The sequence below is a fragment of the Telmatherina bonti genome, assembly GCF_933228915.1.
Source record: "Telmatherina bonti genome assembly, chromosome: 13".
NCBI lineage: Eukaryota > Metazoa > Chordata > Actinopteri > Atheriniformes > Telmatherinidae > Telmatherina > Telmatherina bonti.
This window is the reverse complement of record NC_136611.1, coordinates 30789926-30808075: the sequence shown is the minus strand read 5'-3', so window position 1 is coordinate 30808075 and position 18150 is coordinate 30789926. Positions and strand designations below refer to the sequence as shown.

At 38.8% G+C, this 18150-nt stretch overlaps 2 protein-coding genes across 3 annotated transcripts; both read right to left on the bottom strand.

Moving 5' to 3' along the window:
- Nucleotides 1-393: 393 nt before the first annotated feature.
- On the bottom strand, nucleotides 394-6735 carry hps4 (HPS4 biogenesis of lysosomal organelles complex 3 subunit 2). Of its 2 annotated transcripts, XM_079251510.1 has the most exons (13): nucleotides 6597-6735; nucleotides 6427-6512; nucleotides 6102-6192; nucleotides 5853-5996; nucleotides 5624-5731; nucleotides 5362-5478; nucleotides 3572-3666; nucleotides 3359-3431; nucleotides 2786-2910; nucleotides 2018-2657; nucleotides 1776-1902; nucleotides 1419-1530; nucleotides 394-1149 (listed from the first exon to the last, which is right to left on the bottom strand). In XM_079251510.1, exons 2-13 carry the CDS (start codon nucleotides 6456-6458, stop codon nucleotides 978-980), a joined length of 1836 nt encoding a protein of 611 aa, XP_079107636.1. In that variant the 5' UTR covers nucleotides 6459-6512; nucleotides 6597-6735; the 3' UTR covers nucleotides 394-977. The 2 variants fall into 2 exon arrangements, with proteins under 2 accessions (XP_079107636.1, XP_079107635.1); XM_079251509.1 differs by lacking the exon at nucleotides 6597-6735 and having other exon boundaries at nucleotides 6427-6545.
- A 6205-nt stretch (nucleotides 6736-12940) lies between these two features.
- On the bottom strand, nucleotides 12941-16210 carry cox6a1 (cytochrome c oxidase subunit 6A1). The gene is made up of 3 exons (XM_079251362.1): nucleotides 16082-16210; nucleotides 13743-13885; nucleotides 12941-13629 (listed from the first exon to the last, which is right to left on the bottom strand). Exons 1-3 carry the CDS (start codon nucleotides 16179-16181, stop codon nucleotides 13540-13542), a joined length of 333 nt encoding a protein of 110 aa, XP_079107488.1. The 5' UTR covers nucleotides 16182-16210; the 3' UTR covers nucleotides 12941-13539.
- Between the last annotated feature and the right edge of the window lie 1940 nt (nucleotides 16211-18150).

Sequence of the window (18150 nt, the reverse complement as noted above, 5' to 3'; positions counted from 1 at the left end):
GCCGACCTCGTCCATTCAAATTCAGACACTTAACTAATGCCTGTAATCACTCTTTTTTTGGACAACCAAGTACGATCTAATTTACTGCATGGTATAGTATTCCTGCTGGATCAGAATAACGCCGTTTTACAACAATGAGTAAGCTTTTTAATACTCTGCACTTCATGTCATTATGGGATCAAGCAAAAGGTGCAAAACGTAAGGAACCAGAGTGGAAGGTCACATACAAGCCACTGATAGCTTAGTTGATAAGGTTACTGAAGCTTTATACACCAATGTATAAAAGCTGCTCAGGTAAAAGCCAGAACACAGTGGATCAGACACGTCTTTAATTTGTATCAGTGCTGCAGACACTATAAACTAACACCAAGCTTTGTACACTTTTTAGGATTCTTAACTAATTGAACAAAACTTCAAAGAGAAGTTTGACATTTCCATAGATGTTGCTTGGAAACTTTTTGTTTAAATATATAATTAAATGGAAAAATACAGGACAAACATACCATTTGGTGCAGTGGGAAATGGAGAGCATCACAGTGGGAAGTCTGCAAACTGTGCATTTAACACAGCATTTTTAACACAGTTACAGTTCTATATAAAAACTTATATCAGAATATAGGGGAAATTAAGTTATAGTAAAACAAAAAGTGTAAATAACTGAACTCATGGTATAGATGAACTCCTATACTTAATATTTAACAATCATCCTTTCAGCCTACATTTATAATTCTTAGATTTTTCTGTTAAATTCACAATTTTACTGCGCAGTTCAGTGCAATGATGGTTTTATAGCACAGCAAAGTCTTGTATACAGTCTGTAATGAAGAAAACTAAACTCAGCAGCCACAAAAAAACAAATTTAAATCGAATTCTACAACCACCTACATTTGTTTTTAAGCTTACTTACATGCTGGTCTTTTACATTTTAAATACAGTTTCTCTGGAGTTTTGAGAGCTGGTTTCATGCTACCGTCCAGTCAGAGCAGGTTAACCCCGTGTTTCAGCAGCCTGTGCCGGGCTTTACTGGGCAGTGAGAAAGCGCTGTCCTGGTGGTTCGGGATGCCCGAGTTCCTCACTGATCCCCCGTGCTGCTGGAAGTAAGTCTCCTGTGCCGCACTACGTGTTCCATACACAGCGGTGCTCGCACTCCTGCCATTAGAATTTCATAGAAATTTATAATATTTCAAGTTTTTAAAACGAGTGCATGCAGGACACAACAACATAGCAACGGTTTAAAGTAGCAGTGGGGCAAATGGTAGAGTTGGAGTGCGATCCATATAGGTTTAAAAATGAACGATCAAAAACAAGTGTGATGTGAATTATTACATATGATTAAAAAGACAAATTCACCCCCGACCCCAACTTGTACTGTAGAGTAAGAAGAATACCCCCGACCACCATGTGACAGCCATGCTGACCTGATAATAGCATCCTGCAGAGTTTCAGTGTTACAGAAATGCGAATGAAGAAGTGATGTGGCTCTGACAAAAGGATGCTCTGGGGCTCCCCCTGGTCGGCCAGACACGTTGGCTGCAGAGACACACAATAACAGAGGACCATTAACCTGTACAGGCATGTCTGCTGCACAAAGGAACACTGATCACAGTCTCACTAATTAGTCGTTAGCTCATGCAAAGACAAATATGAACTACAACCCCCCCCCTTACCCAGTACCCCGAGTAGAGTTGCAGGAGCTTGTAATCCCTTGAGCAGAAAAGTGGAAAAACAGGGAAGGAAAGAATGGGAAGCACAGGAACGTGATCCGAGGGCCTTACTTGTCAGGGTGCTCTGAATGTGATCAAAATGGGCAAATAGGTAGGGCCCTGGAGCAACTGGGGGTCCTGGAGAGATGCTCCTGAGATGGGCTTCAAGTCCATTGAGTGAAGCCAGACTGCTGTGATACTGGACACAAAACACAAAGACATGCTAGCCCAATAATACTCAACAACTGCCCAAACGTACTCTAATTTCTGTTTTTCTGCGGTCACAGAAACGTTAAAAATGAATGTTTTCTCACCACTTCCTCCATGGAAACACTGTCGCTCATAAAATGAGGCTCCACCAGCAGAGCCAGCACCAAGCCGTTGACCCGGTGCATGTAAAGCATCACGGGGATCAGTTGACTCTCATCTAAACTGTCAAAGGCGCAGCAGAGGGGAGGAGGGTGTCTCATCTCTGCCTCGTGGCCTTTAGCAATCCCACAGCAAACTCCACTATCTCCAACCACTATCTTATCATCATGTGCCTGCTCATTCCCAGAATCAGCCCTTCTGTAGTCAAACACTGGCCCACAGGCAGCGTCTCTATCTCCATTTAAATGGGGGTGTTCCTCAAACACTGAGCCGTCTCCTTCCATTTGTATCTGGCTGCCTCCGCCTCCGCTGTTGTTGAAGCTGAGATAGAACGAGTCTCCCAGTGCTTCCTCTTCAGGTCCATGGGAGACACTTCCGTTGGAGGGGTTTGGTGAATCCGTGGTTTTCTGTGACACAGCTGGGCTAAAGACAGAGTTATCCAATTCTGTAAAGTGAGGGCTGTGGGACAACGTGTGGGAGGAACTTGGATCAGATGGCTCTGACCCAGTGGAGGGTGTGTCTGATAAGGTTCTGGAAAGACGGGTCCTCTTTGGAGGGGCATCTTTGAGTGGAGTGGAATGGGAACTGGTGGGTGAAAAACCATTTGAGACTGTCAGAATCTCTTGCAAATGTAACTCAAGTATTGCTGAACAACTTTGTAAAAGTTAAACATTTTATATGTAAAGGTGTTACTGAATTTCAAGGGTTGCTACCTGACATCTTTTTGGACAGGAGCAGACTGCAGGCACTGCAGCTCAGATGTGGTCAGGAACACGTTCGTGGAGCCGACAGCACCACCAAATGAACCGGATGTGCTCGGGGCATTGGACCTATTTGGCTTAAGGAAAAAGTAACAGATCCACAATCTGCTTTTTCTACTTGCAGAGAACTAAATTAGTAATCACCAATTCTATGTTGACTTATGTCTGTCTGTACACTGAATTGTGCCCGAGATCAGCAGCAGGTTTGCCTGATGCAGTGCTCGAAGTTATGCCAGCTAAGCAAAAAGAAAACCTGCAAATCATCGGCTGGAAAGAAATGCACTGGCATAATATCCTGGGAGATGGAAAACCTTGGTTTGTCACTTGTTTCAGGTATTTCTGATACCTTGCATTTTAACAGCGTATGCTGCACCAAATTTACTTGAGATTTATCCAAAAGTTAAGACTAAATTGGATTAATCTCAAGTAGATTTGGCTCCTGGTCCTTGAAAAAAAGCCTTTCAGTGGTGTAAAATGTAATGTGCAACTATGCAAACAGAAACCATGACACTTCGCTTGTCCTACCTTGGTGTAGGTTTCACTCTCATGTACCATGACCTTCATTGTGAGCTCTGGAGGCATTTGTGTGCTAACAAGTCTGAAAGATGGAGGAGGAACAACAAAGTTACAATTCATAAGTCATAATTATAAAAAAAATATATATATTTAAAAAATATATATAAATAAAGAAAAAAAACTGTTCTAGAAAAATGTGAATTATTTAAAATGTCAGCGCACCTTCCTTTGAAAAGAATGCAGCCTGCTAACACCAGAGGGCAGCGCTGACATGCCTGGAGAATGAGGGCAGCTTTTAGGAGGAGAAGTGGGTCAACCTGGCAGTAAAAAGGAAAATGTGTTACATTTAATAGTAGAAATTTATTTAAACTGTTACACAAAAAATATTTCATGTTATGGATATGAGATGTTTAAGCGCTAGAAAACTGCACATTTCAACCTTTATTAGATCCATGTATTCTGCCGGTACATAAATGCATCCCAACTTCCAATTAAACTTCTTATGAAGGCTGTGCCACACCACCTCTTCCTTTCACAGCTTCTGTATTTTGTATATTGAAAAGTTAAAGCTTCTCTGCGTTTACTGGTCTATGATTTCACTTGCTCAAGAAATTGGAAGCTTCTTTCTTTTTTTCTTTTTTTTTAAACTAATTGCACAACAATTGACTTAAGGTGCAGCTTGGCGCCTGCCCTGCTGTTTCTGGTTCTGCATTGTTGTCTTGCAGAAATAAGAAAGTATTTCTCTAAAACTGATTTTGGTTCAGTCAAATAGTCTGATGAAGAGATAGATAATGTAACTTATAATGAGATGGCCTTTGGCTCTTTGGAGAATAACTTATGAAAAACAGACCCACATCACAGCTTAATGTGAGCTTTGAAGTCCTAAATTTCTCTGATCATCTTTTCTTGACTTGGTGACATGAGCGTCAAGAAAAAGTGCACGTAGCAGCTAAGTTCGACCTTCTTCATTCTTCATTGTTCGACCTGCTTGTCTGGATGACAACATACGCTGCTGAATATCTTTACTGATGGTTCAGCATTACCGATTATTTCAAAGATGTTGAAGTTATGGCTGTAATATAAACTAATGTACTTGCATACCATTATAGATGGTTGCTTTTTAACTGTCCTTTCATACTCTGGATTGTCTCTACTTTTACCTTGAGGATTCAGCAATAATAATTTCACAAAGTTTTCACATTTGCTTTATCTAAAACCACAGTATAGACGTCTGATGTACCAAAGTTCATTCTAAATGATTTAAGTACAAGAGAAGGCTGCAGTGCTTTTACACCAAACAAGCATTAAGATTTTCATTTCCTTTCTTTATGTAGTAAAGCTGGCATTTGTACTTTTTCCTGAAACGCTGCATAGTGATGCAGTGCTAAGCACCGTCACCTCACAGAAAGAATATTCCTGGTTCAAACCTCAGCTTCCAGCATCTTCTCGCCGTAAAAAGGCGAGGTGAGGTTAGGGGGAGTGGTGCTTCAGAAATGACCCCAGCAGGGAGTAGCCGACGGTCCTATTCGTCCCTGTGTTGGTTTGTCTTGTGATGCACTTTCAACCTGTCCTGGATGTATTCCAGCACCAGGTATAGAAAATGGATGGACTGATCCTCCTGAGTCCATGTCATAATTTCAGCAACAGAACTGTGTGTCTTGTCTTTAATTTGCTGCAGCTGACGAGTCTAAGGAGTGTTTTCTCTTGCATATAGATATTTTCAAGGCTGTTTGAATCACTTAACACCCTGACATTTGTATAGTCGCTGTAATCTGACACTAACAAACAAAAGTTCAAATGATTTGCAAAAGTCTTGCATTTAATTTTCTTTACAATGCCTCATTTTACCATAAGCGAGCTTAGCTGTTGAAATTTTGAGTGTAAAGACAGACCGAGTCTTTTTAAAACACCACAAGACACAGTGACAGTCATATCCTGTCTCCTGTGAAATAGCAGATTTAAAAACAAACCACTCCAAGCCAAAAAGCAGAACTCTGACGTGTTGTACATACATTAGTTGAATCGATGGTCCTCACGCTGCTGAAGGTGTTGTACAGCTCTGAAGGTCCTGACTGCAGGTGTGAGAGGTAGTACGCCCACTGAGCTGCCAGAGTTTCACGACTGTTAAACTACAGTGCAAAGAAAATTGTCGATTATAAGAAACATCTTGCATTAATCTCCTCAATAGTTTCTGGAAGTTGATTAAATTATTTAATAAAACTTTAAATATAATACAGTCAGACAAATCTAGTGTTAAAATATGAGAGGCTGTACCTGATAGCTCTGGCGAACAGAGCCATGGTAGAAACAGAAAAGGTTTATGAGCTGATCCAGGAACTCACAGACACTAACTGTGGGGACGTCCATTGAGCAGCCCAGAGCCTGATAAAACAGAAAATACACACTCAGTTTAGAAACCTCATCAAGTCCAAGTAAGAACAAAAGCTGAGCCAAGTCTGAAAACTCTCTGGAAGTCAGTAGCGCCATCTGGGAGCACGCATACCCAGAAGAAATCCCCCTTCATGCGAATGGCAAACTTGCTGCGTCGAAGCCTCAGTGTGCGTACGGGAGAGGAGGAAAGCTCAGAGACACAGCGGCCCACCCCAGCCAGCTGACCGCAGAGCAGCTCCTGCTTATCTAAAGGGGTCTGACAGAAATATGTACAGAAAAAAACATCAGCTGAAGACTGATCATCCTCATCATTCTCCCATTCACAAACTCCTTGATAGTTTGCAATTTGTGACAGTCAGACCTGCTCAGGGTAGAAGTAGCAGATCCCTTCTCGTGTAGGGTCACCCTCCTCTCTGACCTTGGATCCATCATAGAGGAAGAAATAATTACACCTGCAACATGAACACAGATAAACAGATAAACAGCTGGCAGAAGATTCAGACAGATGCCACACATTTCATTCTTTTAAATAAAGTCTGATTGATAACAAATGCAAAATTACTGATCAAAGCTGCTACAAGACTTGACAAACTACAAATCACCTACTAGTGAAGGGTTGTGTGTTGATGAGCCTATCCCGCAGGATAGCACCAACCTGAAGGGAAACTTGTCTCGGCCAGCCTTACCTCATTGAGCCTGGCGGCTTAAACTCAGCCATCGTTATCTTGTATCCATGTATGTCCACTCCAGCAGCCTGAGGGATGCACCTAAACTATAACACAGTAGATGCCGTGATCACGCAAAACCCTCCCACGCATTGCGGACTGACAGATGTTTGCGCCAAAAGTGAGTTTACCTGTCACAACTCCGGAGAATGAGCAGTTTTCTCAAGTTACTGTTTGTCAAAGTCGCTATAAAAGTTGTATCGCTTTTTCAGACTAAAAGTGCAACTTGAGGAATGCTTGTAGGTCACACGCAGTTGAAGTCATGTGAAAGTACGGTAAGCATAAAGGGACAAACTACTGCGTCACACAGAAATATTTTCTCCTCGAGTTTTTTGGTTCGAGCTTAAAATAAAAAGAGGTTTACTTCCGTGTTTTACGTAAAGTTCAGTTTGAGAAAATATTAATGTCTTTGCTTACGACGAGGGTGTAGTACTACAGCATTTCAGAGATTAAAGTTAAGATTAATTTCTCTTCGGAAGCTTGTTATCTGTGATTATTAAAGCTCCAGCATGGGATTTATAAATGAAATAAAATGAAAAATGAAAATGAAAAAACACTTTATTAATCCCCAAAGGGAAATTCAATATTGTAGGATATAATTAATTTGAGGAGGTCTTGTTCCGGAGGTTGCTGGCTGCTGGCAGGTATATGATCTTCTGTATCTTTATATCTTTTGAGATATGTTTTTTTTTTTTTTCTTCTTCTTCTTCTTTATAGAACGATAATATGACTTTCAGTGGAGATGTAAAAGGGTTTATGTTCTGTATTTCATTGTTCTTATTAAGTTGTTTTTCATTTTATAAAAAGAAAATTATATATAATCTCATTATGGATGGATGGATGGATGGATGGATGGATGGATGGATAGATAGATAGATAGATAGATAGATAGATAGATAGATAGATAGATAGATAGATAGATAGATAGATAGATAGATAGATAGATAGATAGATAGATAGATAGATAGATAGATACTCATATCCATAAAGCGATAATTCGGGATCAGTTTTGTATTTCAGCAGGATACTGAACGTAATAAATTATCTGAAAACCATGACATTTGCAGGGGATTTTAATACCATACTGTCTTCCTGGTGTGCTGCAGGAGCACCAACGCAAATTATTAAATTAACAGAAATATAATCAATGACAAGATTAGCAGAATGGGACAAAGCTTGCTCGATTGTCTCGGATGAAGGTCAGTGCCTGTTTCAACCCGTTTTATGACAAAGACACACATACACACACAGCCAGACATAAGAGAGTTATACTTGTATACTGACTAAAATCTGTGTTCCTAATAAACGATACATAAAGCAGTGGTTGCTCTTAAAGTCTATGGTCGCTACAAATCTTTATTTCGGTGCTCGATTAAACCGGGCTGCATAAACGGAGCATGGACGCGCACAGATCTGTCAGCCAATTGCTTCAATAATAAAGCCCAAACTGGAATGAGCTAATCGGGAGATAATTTTGAGGATAAAATTCACCTATTTAGAAATCGAGATTATGATTTACAGACATATTTTGGTCTACTCTTGATCATGTAACAGCTTGGAGCAGCACTGCCGCTGGAGGATGTCCGCCAGGCGTCATCGAGGATTGAGGCGATGGGGGGGCAGGATGAGGCTCTGAGGGCGAGGGGAGGATTTGTGAAACGCCTGTTTTTCTAGAATAATCCCCAAAAACAATTAATCGAAAAGATTTGTCAATAAGAAGATGGACTGACTGTATAGGCGCCCTTTATTAATTTCACGCAGCCAAATTGTTTTATTGGACCATGTCACATTATTTTCTATATTTTCTAACGCTTTTCTGCCTTTAAGCCAAAGAACATGTACAAAAATATTTTTTTTAATTAAAAAAAAAATATTTGCAGCTACGGAAACTCGTAAGTATCAATGTGACTTAGAAACCACACAAATTCAATTTTAAACAAATAAATAATGATGAAGAAATCTATCAGTCTTTATACTCTCAGAAGAGAAACATAGGTAGAGCTGATCAGCATATGGAGCAGTTCAATATGTTAAAAAAAGAAGTGACAATTAAAAATATCCAGATTAACATCTTAACTAAATACCCTCTCATTAGCATTTACAAATAATTTTACAATATAAATATGGAAGTACCATGTAGTTAAAAAAGAACAAAGTAGCACATGCTGCTGTCCCAGCTGGAAATCTATTTAAAATTTCTTTTACCTCTGTAGTTCCTCTTTATATTACAAATATTTCAGAAGAATGAAGTAAAATATTCCACAAACAAGTGACCAAATAATACAAAGCAGAATTGCATTCTCAAAAAGTTGACCTAAAAGCAACTTAAAATGTTTCACTTGTTTCTTCTGAGATTCCATGAAAAAAAACCCTCTGAAAAAAGGAGTAAAAATGGCAGGAATGCAGGTTAGCAGACTGCAATGACACATGCCACATGTAACTACTGTCTCTGACAGTAGCAGATTACATTCACAATGCAAAATCAACTTCTACCAATCACTACTGTTGGTTCATATGCTAAAATAAATGTATGCTGAGGTATTTCATCATTGCCAAATGAAAAAAAAAGAAAATTATGAAAAATAGCTGTCATATAAAAAGTGCTAATCCAGATTAGAAATTGTAAACTTCTGGCGCTTCTGCATTGACAGTGATGCTCTAATGATGGCCTACATAGATACGTTTTCATATATTACACAGTAAAATATTTTTTAAAACCAGAAATACTTTTTCACATCTCCTTCCAAACTTAACTTACCAACCTTATGGTACGTACACTGCAGGCAACACATGCCAGTCTGGGTGCACTTTGACAATGATAATATATCAGTTTATGTAGGTAATGAGTGAGTGATATAAATACATGTAGCTTATTATATTAGGAGGACAAGATAAAAACATTTTTTTTACAAATTTACAATCACATCAGCTGCTTATCAAGTAATAGGATTTCTTTTTCCAGCTTCCTCATTTTAAGTTCTCTGTAAGCCATCTCTTGGTCCCGGTTTTCCATCTCCTTCTTGAGGTAAGAACAGTAAAGGTTCCTTAGGTCTTCTGTCTGCTTCTAAAAAAAACAAATATGCACACTTATTAGTCTGGCCCTTTGTTTTTACCAGTGCTTAAACAGCATCATCAGTGTGTCTGGTGTACATCACCTCTGCACTTCTTCTACCAGTTGTAGCCTCGGCTGAACTGCCAACCTCCTGGAAGCTACTATTATTTAATTCCTGGAAACAAAATGAACAAAAGACAAAAAACAACAAAGGAGAAAAGTTTTTCTTAAATATTCAAAGAAAAAATACTTTCTTTGAAAGGAGATACATTTATAGATCCTCACCCTTTCGAAATGAGCATCGCTGATGTCTGTCTCATCACCACTTAAACTCTCTGGTTCAGTCTTCGTAACAGGCAAGAGGAGGACTGGATGACCCGACACTGTCCAGGTGGGAACAACGTCAACTTCTGCCACAGTGAATTACAAGCTTCCTTTAATTGTGTTAAATAACACCTACCACTAATAAAAGAACTATCAGATCCAGTTATGGGGGCAATGCAGGCACCTCCAGGCAGAACTTCTACTCTGAGCGTGCTGTCTCGTTGATGCAGCACATCCTCCTCAGTAGAGGTCAGAGAGGGGGTTTCTGACCCCCCCTCTGTCCTCATCACCTCTGCCCTTTTTCTTTTTGCTGCAGAGAAGGCACACCTCTGAGTTAAAAATCTCTCTTGGATATTAGTTTAGAAAATAAATGCAATTGTGGAAAGGAAGAATATCTTTTAGTTAGGATTACCTGTTTGGACTATATTCTTGTGCTTGACTTTTACTTGCTGCCATGTCCTTTTATAGCCACTATCTGAAACACTAAACACATGAAAAACCAATCGTTTCATACAGTAAACAACTTAGCACGTAAATTAAATAAAGCTATGTTTGGTTAATTATTTTGTTGTTGTTACATGGCATAACTGTTATACTGCAGGGAAGTATATTTATTTTCCTTTTAATGAGGCCACATTAGAAAGGAAAATGCATCTGTGGGATTAGCGACAGAGATGATGAGTATGTGGGTTACCATGAAAAACTTGCCATATCTACTCTCAATAAACAACCGATTTCAAGCTTCTGAGATCCAAGTTTCTAGATTAAACCAACTGTATTCCTATCCCAGTTCAGGTTTGCCTCTGGTACCCCAGGTGTCTACAATCAGGCAACTTAAAAGCAGCAACTGGGAGCATGGACACTGGTACAATGATCAGAAGATCTGACCAATTATCATTATTATTATTATTATTATTAGGTGCAATCTATATTCTCCACTGCTGTTCAGACAGAAATAATCTTGTTTTTTTAAACAAATATAGCACTTAAAAAGGAAATTAACAGACTTCCCAACATTAACACTGATTGCCAAAAAGCAATTACAATAAAGAAACAATGGCCTAAACACAAATTTATCCACTTTAGTCCCTTTGTGAAAAGGACTAAATGGAAAATGATACACAATTTTTTTTTTTTTTTAAAAAGGGAGAATATGAAGCAATATTTGCTACAGTCAAACTAACCAGAAATGTATTAGCAAACCCTCTTACGCATTTATCTTATCAGCAATCCTTTGCCAGGCTTCCTCTCTCTGTTTAGAGGCACAGGTGGTGTTGGATTTGGCTGTCAGGATCTCTCGCTCTTCTTCATACAACTTCAAAATGAGCTCCTGTTCTCTAGAGCTGAAGAAATGCGCTCTTTCCTGTTTTCTAATCATCTGGAAATCTATAACCACAACAAATTATATGTGCATGTGTTATTGTAAGAGTCGTGAGTGATTTTTATTGACTGTTTATACACATTATGAAGTCTTGAGCGAGGTCTTCTCACCTCTGTCCGGGTTCATCATCATTGTGATCCGCGTTTCGGTGTGCGACTGCTCTCCCCTTAGTAGCGGCGCGAGTGCGCGCAGTTATCCGAGATGTTTCAATGCTAGATTTAGTAATCAAATCGTAACCCACCTCAGTGAAAGGGTATAAAAACCAAGCTTAATCCAAGGGCCAGTTGCACCCAGTACGCGTCACGTCATAAATAGTCGTCCAAGAGATGGGAAGGAGGGAAAGATAAAGGCAGACATCAGACGGAATATCGACAAGCTTTTTTAACCCAGGATTTTCTAATTCGGCTTAAGGCGCGTTCACGTGAAAGAGGTGGAGTTTATAACAAAGGACGAGTCACATGTAATAAATCGTCACATCATACAAGCTGATTATGAGCTTCGTACGTTGGCCTCTTCGGTAAATACTAAAAGGACAGTGCTGAAAATAATCACTACAGTACAACATGGGTTGTATGAGACATTTGTCATGTGTCAGAGCGCTAAGCCGTTGCCATGGTAACCGGGAGTAAAGCTCGAAGTGTCAGAGATCTGTAGTTTGCATTTCCATGAAGGCGTACAGTTTCTGCCACATTTACTACATAGGGCGAGGAGCAGGGCCGGATTAAAAGTGCACAGGTCCCTGGGCCCAGAGTGTTACAGGGGCCCCAATCCACACCATAATTGTAAAAATTGTGAATGATACACTGTGAAACGACATTTCTAACATCTCTCAGCCAGTGGTACCAGTAGCAATACACCAGACACTGTGGTGTAACTATCTGGCTTTTATTAACATTTTGTGTCATGCCCAAACTGATGGTGTTTATCCTACGCGGGCCCCCAATGGGTGTGGGCCTCACCTGTGTCTTTAATGCCCATTGGGTAATCCGGCCTTGGCGAGGAGTTTCTCTTTTCGATTCTATGGGGTGTGTGTGGTAGTGGGCGGGGCGGGGCGGGGCACTTAAAGGTTTTGTTTAATAGCATTTTCAGTGGAAATATTTGTTAAAATGATCTTGTGTTTAGGGTATGATTGTTGCGCAAGGCTGATTAAGTTGTGGTTTAACATGATGCTTACCACACTGCAAGAACAACACCTGGATTGATAAACATCTCTGCACTTCATGTTCTGCAAACCCAAACTGTTTTGCTTTAAAGGTATATTATTCAGCACCAAGACACTTACTCATCTTTAATCTTATCTGTAATCTGTATTTACCTCCACTGATTTAATTCAGTATACTCACAATTTATAAAACATTTCCATCTTCTGGTCACAACATAATTATTAAGAGATGCTGTCAGATTTGAAATAACTCTGGTTAATTAGCTTTGCAATTATATCAGACGTTGACTTTATTTACATATCCCATAAACACAAATATATGTAGAAACTTCAAATAAATCATAAGTATGCCTTCAGTTTAACTCATTGGCTGCCAGCCACTGTTATAGTAGATGTCTTTGGCATCCAGTGAGTTACAAGCCAAATTACATTCAAATTAAATGGATGACTTAGTAAGAATACAAATACTTCCTAAAATGTTCATAGTGCATCAGATTACAGTTGATTACAGATTACGCTACAGGACTTTTCTGCAGTTACATTAATTTGCCAGTGTGGGAAAATTTGAAGCAATGGAAGAAAAGCATTAGTTATGTTTCTGCTCCAAGCATAAAGTGACATCAATAATGATCAAGAATGTTTGACTGGACTATTATGATTCTTGTAAACGTGCTTTAGAAATAAGCTCGAACTTGTTTTTAGACCAGGGGTATCAAAAGTCAGACCTTGAGGGCCAGGAATCGGCAGGTTTTTGTTGTTTCCCTGCTCTCACACACCAGATTCAAAGCAAATGGATCCAACAGCTTCTTGTCAACCTATTTTGGAGTTTGACACCTGTGACTTAGACTAAAAAACAGACTTTAGTCTAAAAACAAATCTTCCTGCAGTGAATTTTCTGGGAACAGGAAATCTCAAACCTGAAATGAATAGAGACAAAAATAAATTAGACTGAGGTAATAGTTACTTTATTTATGTTAATTCGGTTTAAGCTGACATTTTGTCTTAATGATCCAGAGCTGTGGAATTATTGTTTCCGGTGCCCCATGTCAAGAGCACAGAAGTAGACAAAAAAAAAAAAACAGGTAAGAGTAAACTGGAATTATGGGAGTGTGGTCCTGTAACAAAACGTTGAGCTATTAATGAGGTCTGAAAAGGTTACTCGTCATGCCCCTCATAACCATCTGGAAGAGCATTCACATGTGGGTTGTGAAAGAGTGTCTTATTGCCATCTCCCCAGGGGAAACGCTGCAAGGAAAAAGAACAGGTAAGCATTAAAAAGATATATAACAAAACTTGTTTTTATTAATCTTACTACTGAGATAAGAATGTAAATCAGTGAATAAATAAAGCTGTCAAACCTTGGAACGGATGCGAAGGTGGGAGTATGGGACAAACTCTGGTTGCTCATGGCTATGGTGCTGCTCTTTCAAGTACATGTTCAGCATGCACACCCCAACACCGGGCAAGGCAACCACAAAGGTGAGGATCTTCCATGTTTTAGCTGGAAGATAGATATGCATTTCATAAACCAATAAAAATTACACTCTATAGCAATGGTCACCAGCTCCAGTCCTCAACTTCTAGCATCCTGCAGGGACTAGAGTTGGTGGTCTGCTCTACAGGCAGACGGCAAAATAAAAACATTATAAAAAAAAAACTCAAGACCTTTTATTTATGTATGTATGTATGTGTCAGATGTTCTTGGCAATGGCAGCAGTGCTCTTCCATCTGGGGGAACTACGGCCGTATGACGTTTCAGGGGTAAATGCCTGTTGCAGTGTTTGTGTCTGGAGTTTATTATGAGCTTTCGTCACCACTTGATGCTGCTTGACTCTATTCTTTATTCTGTATTCTTTATCCTGATTCTTGCACAGGTGATAAAATTAGTTGTGTCGGAGTCCGTTGTTGGGACTGTGAGCGAGTCTGTTGTCGGTTCCACGTCTGTCTTTTTATATCCAAACTCCATCCATGCAACAGAAATTTCCCGTTTTTTACGAACAAGCTCATCGGTTTTGGTTGGCAAGTCATCTTTTAGTTAAACACGTCTGCTACTGTCTTTCCCCATGTTTGTTTTGTACATTGCAGCGTGCATGCTGTAAAGCGCATCTTGACTTAAAATACTGCACTCAAGCACCTAAACCACAGGTGTCAGACTGCAGTCCTCGAGGGACAGTGTCCTGCAGGTTTTTGTTGTCTCCCTGCTCCAACACACCTCATACACAAACTCATAAATAGGTTGGCAAGAAGCTGCTGGATCCATTTGATTTGAATCAGTTGTGTTGGTGGAGGGAAACAACAAACACCTGTTGGATACCGGCCCTCGAGAACTGGAGTTTGACACCCCTGACCGAAACAATAAAGCCTCATATGAAACAATAGACATTTTCCATCATCCAAATGATGGATATCATCATATCACCCAGCCCTATTACTACCTCTAACAGACTCACCTACTCACATACATTATAGGTTTGTTCACTTCTACCTCAGTACAATATGCACCCTAATGACCCAGTAAACTTTATTGTATTCATTATTACACTATGAACATTCACTGTGTGTGGCTTTTCAAATGTTTTTCTCAATAGTTTTAATTACTTTAACTTAATTACATTAGATAAAATGGTTTGCCTCTTTTTCTTATTTCTCTTTAAATTACAAGCCTTTCATTCATACAGCTTAACAGTGCCCTTTAAATTGATCCTTGGAGACTAATTTTATTCATTCAAAATTGAATGTTGCAACTCAAACAATTTAATTTTTGTGCTGTCATTTTAAAATACGACACACTAATAGGGTTACATTGCAATTATGCCATGATTTTGTTTGTTTGTTTTGGTGGTTAATAACATTATTCAGCAGACTTATAACTTTACTGCAAGTCATGCTGTGTGACATGGATCAAATAACCCTAGGTACAGTATTTTCCTCTGTGTAAACTATTTAACCTTAAGCTAGACTGAAGATATGTCTCCCCATACCTTACTTCTGAAGTGGTACTTTCTTGTTACCCGTGTGGTCATAGACAACAAGGAATGGGACTTTTTAATAAACAATGTGCTTCTTGCAAAATTTTGTATACACAAATGCAGATTTATTAAGGTGAAACCCAGATTTAACATATTTCATAATGAGCTCCTTTCCCATATCAAAGCCTTGAACTTATTGAAAAGTAAATACGCTATACAGCTTGTCAAGTTATTTACAATGTATAAGCCCTAACAAATTATTATTATTATTGTACATGTGAGTATGTCTATATGTACTAGTTCAGCATTCTCTAATGATTTTCTTCTTTCTTTGCTTCCGTACACGCTCCCGAAAATGGTTTTCTTTTAAAGAAAAAAAGTGTTGCCAGATTGTTGTATCTGACTTAGATCAATAAAAATAAAAACCTTGTTGCTCCCCTCTGGCTCACTCTGCGTTTCTTTCCTGACACCTGAGACACTGCACTTGATTTAAGTCCAGACTTTGTGTACGACTGAGCTAAAGACTTAGATAAAGCTGTGCATTTATTTATTTATTTTTTAAAAGTCATGTTTTCGCAGCAAATCCTCGACTTCTGTTCAAGGATGTGAAGCTTTAGCAACAGAAGCTAATGCTAGCTCAGCAAGGTCACATTCAAATAACACAAGCTGGACCAAAACTCAACTACAAATAATACAGCCCCTGATATGTCGTGAAGTTTATTAATTACCTGACTGTTCGCCATGCCCGGCTGCAGCAGAAAGCTGGCGCCGAGTCTGGGCCAGAGAAGACCTCAGCAATAGTTGAGTGAAGCGTCCGAGAGCCGCCATTTTCTTTCCGTGAGAACAGGAGACCGGAAGGAAACTTGTGCGGAGACGTTACGTGGAGACCATAGACATAATATATACAGAGAAGCCCCATTATATCACGCTGACGTCCCATCGCGCCGCCATCTTGGATGGGTCCCCCATGCCCCTCCAATGCATTTATTTGTAAGGTGGAGGCCCAACCACAACAATAATTTCACGAATTTTCACTGGATTTTTCTCACAGTTTGGTTTGTTACAAAGGGCAGAGATATTGTTATGGTACAGATCACTGTAAAACATAAAAAAAACAACGTGTGTTTTTATGTTAAAATATTTTTTATAATGTTATTTAACAAAGACACAAGGTACCCACAGTATAAATAAATGTATAAATGAATTTGATACTAACACGTTTGATTGTTTATTGATGCATTTGGATTTGTCTTTCTATTTTTATCTGGCTAAGTAAATTATTATTCAACCTTGTGAAATGTAATTCCACACACTCTGCTTTCAATATTTTGACTGTTATTGCAACCGTATGCTGAACAAAATACGGGAATAGTTGCTGGCTTTCTCTTGACTATGGTTGACTCTTTTTTTTTTTTTAATTTACATTTATTAATTTATCAAAATAGAGATATAGTTGTACAAACACTGATAATAAAGTATTGTATCAAAACTGCAATTCAGAAGTTACCCAGAAAAACACCAGGAAAACGCAAACCTCCGCCAAGGCCTTCAAAAAGTTCCTGGATCCAAACTGTGATCTGGCTCACCACCAAAATTAAATCAGTTCTTCCTTTTTTACGTTTCCAAAAATTCCCGAAATTTTCATGAAAATCTGTCCACGACTTTAGTTATCTAAAACACAAACAAAAAAAGCCGGTAAAAACATAACCTCCTTGGCAGAGGTAATTAGGCTACTATGTACAACTCTCTTTGTGAAGCATCAATATCATATTTTTACATAAACACCACATAGGAGTAAAATCCATCATTTGCATTTAGTAGATTGTTCACTGTGTTAACATTATTTAGCAACCAGTTATGTAGAAAATTGTTTTGTTTGTGTGTTATGTACATATGGAAACCCATTCCCGCCACTTGAAATTAAAAAAAAAAAAATCGTACAATCTCATAATTATGAGATTGTTTGTAAGATTTTTTTTTTATTTCAAGTGGTGGTAATGGTCTTCCATATATACGCGTTGTTCCACAAAAAATAGTTTTCTACGTTGACTCTGCAGCAAGACTTGAAGAAAGCATATAACCATCCAATATGGCGGCGACGCTGGTTTACTCTCCAGCGCTCAATGAGATCTCTCTGTACATACCGTGTCTATGAGTGGAGACGCAACCGAGCGTTGGTACGTGACTGTACGCTACAGCGCCGCGAGGCCATCAAGCGGTGACATTGTGAACTACAAGCGCTGAAACGTGAGGCTATCAACTCATCTCCCTCTGAAATTTTACATTAAAATCTTATTTCTACAACATTTCACGATTGAGTGACTACTCCTGAATTTTCCACTTTTTCTGTAATAAATAAATATAACAAGAAAATCCACGAACATATGACCCAGAATCTGTTCAACTTCAAAGTTAGCCACAACAACCATTTCAGAGGAGACAACAAAACCATCAGTGTTTTCTGTAAATGTTCAATAATGAAAGGAACGTGAAAGGAACCTGGAGACCTTTTAAGAGATTTTTAAATTTACAACTACACAGGGACTGTTATTTCAATGTCAACAATCCATAAATCAATCAAATTAATCAATATCAACACAAGACATTTGAACATTTCTCTCTTTTTGTTTTTTTGAATACTCTCAACTATTCAATTTTTATGGTAATCTACATTATTAATAATTTATAAAATACTCTAATATTTTATGTGAGGTTAATAGCAACATTCTCGCCCCCTCTTTCTCTCTCAGTTTTTATTTATTTATTAATCAGATCTCTTTGCATCACCTTCAGCATG

Coding starts and splice junctions, on each gene's coding strand:
- hps4 (XM_079251510.1), bottom strand. CDS start 6,458: ATGGCTGAGTTTAAGCCGCCAGGCTCAATGAG. Junction 5,732..5,852: donor TGAAGGGGGATTTCTTCTGG/GTATGCGTGCTC, acceptor CTGTTTTATCAG/GCTCTGGGCTGCTCAATGGA. Junction 3,667..5,361: donor GGACCATCGATTCAACTAAT/GTATGTACAACA, acceptor TTTTACTGCCAG/GTTGACCCACTTCTCCTCCT.
- cox6a1 (XM_079251362.1), bottom strand. CDS start 16,181: ATGGCGGCTCTCGGACGCTTCACTCAACTATTGCTGAGGTCTTCTCTG. Junction 13,886..16,081: donor CGGGCATGGCGAACAGTCAG/GTAATTAATAAA, acceptor TCTATCTTCCAG/CTAAAACATGGAAGATCCTC. Junction 13,630..13,742: donor ACCTTCGCATCCGTTCCAAG/GTTTGACAGCTT, acceptor TTTTCCTTGCAG/CGTTTCCCCTGGGGAGATGG.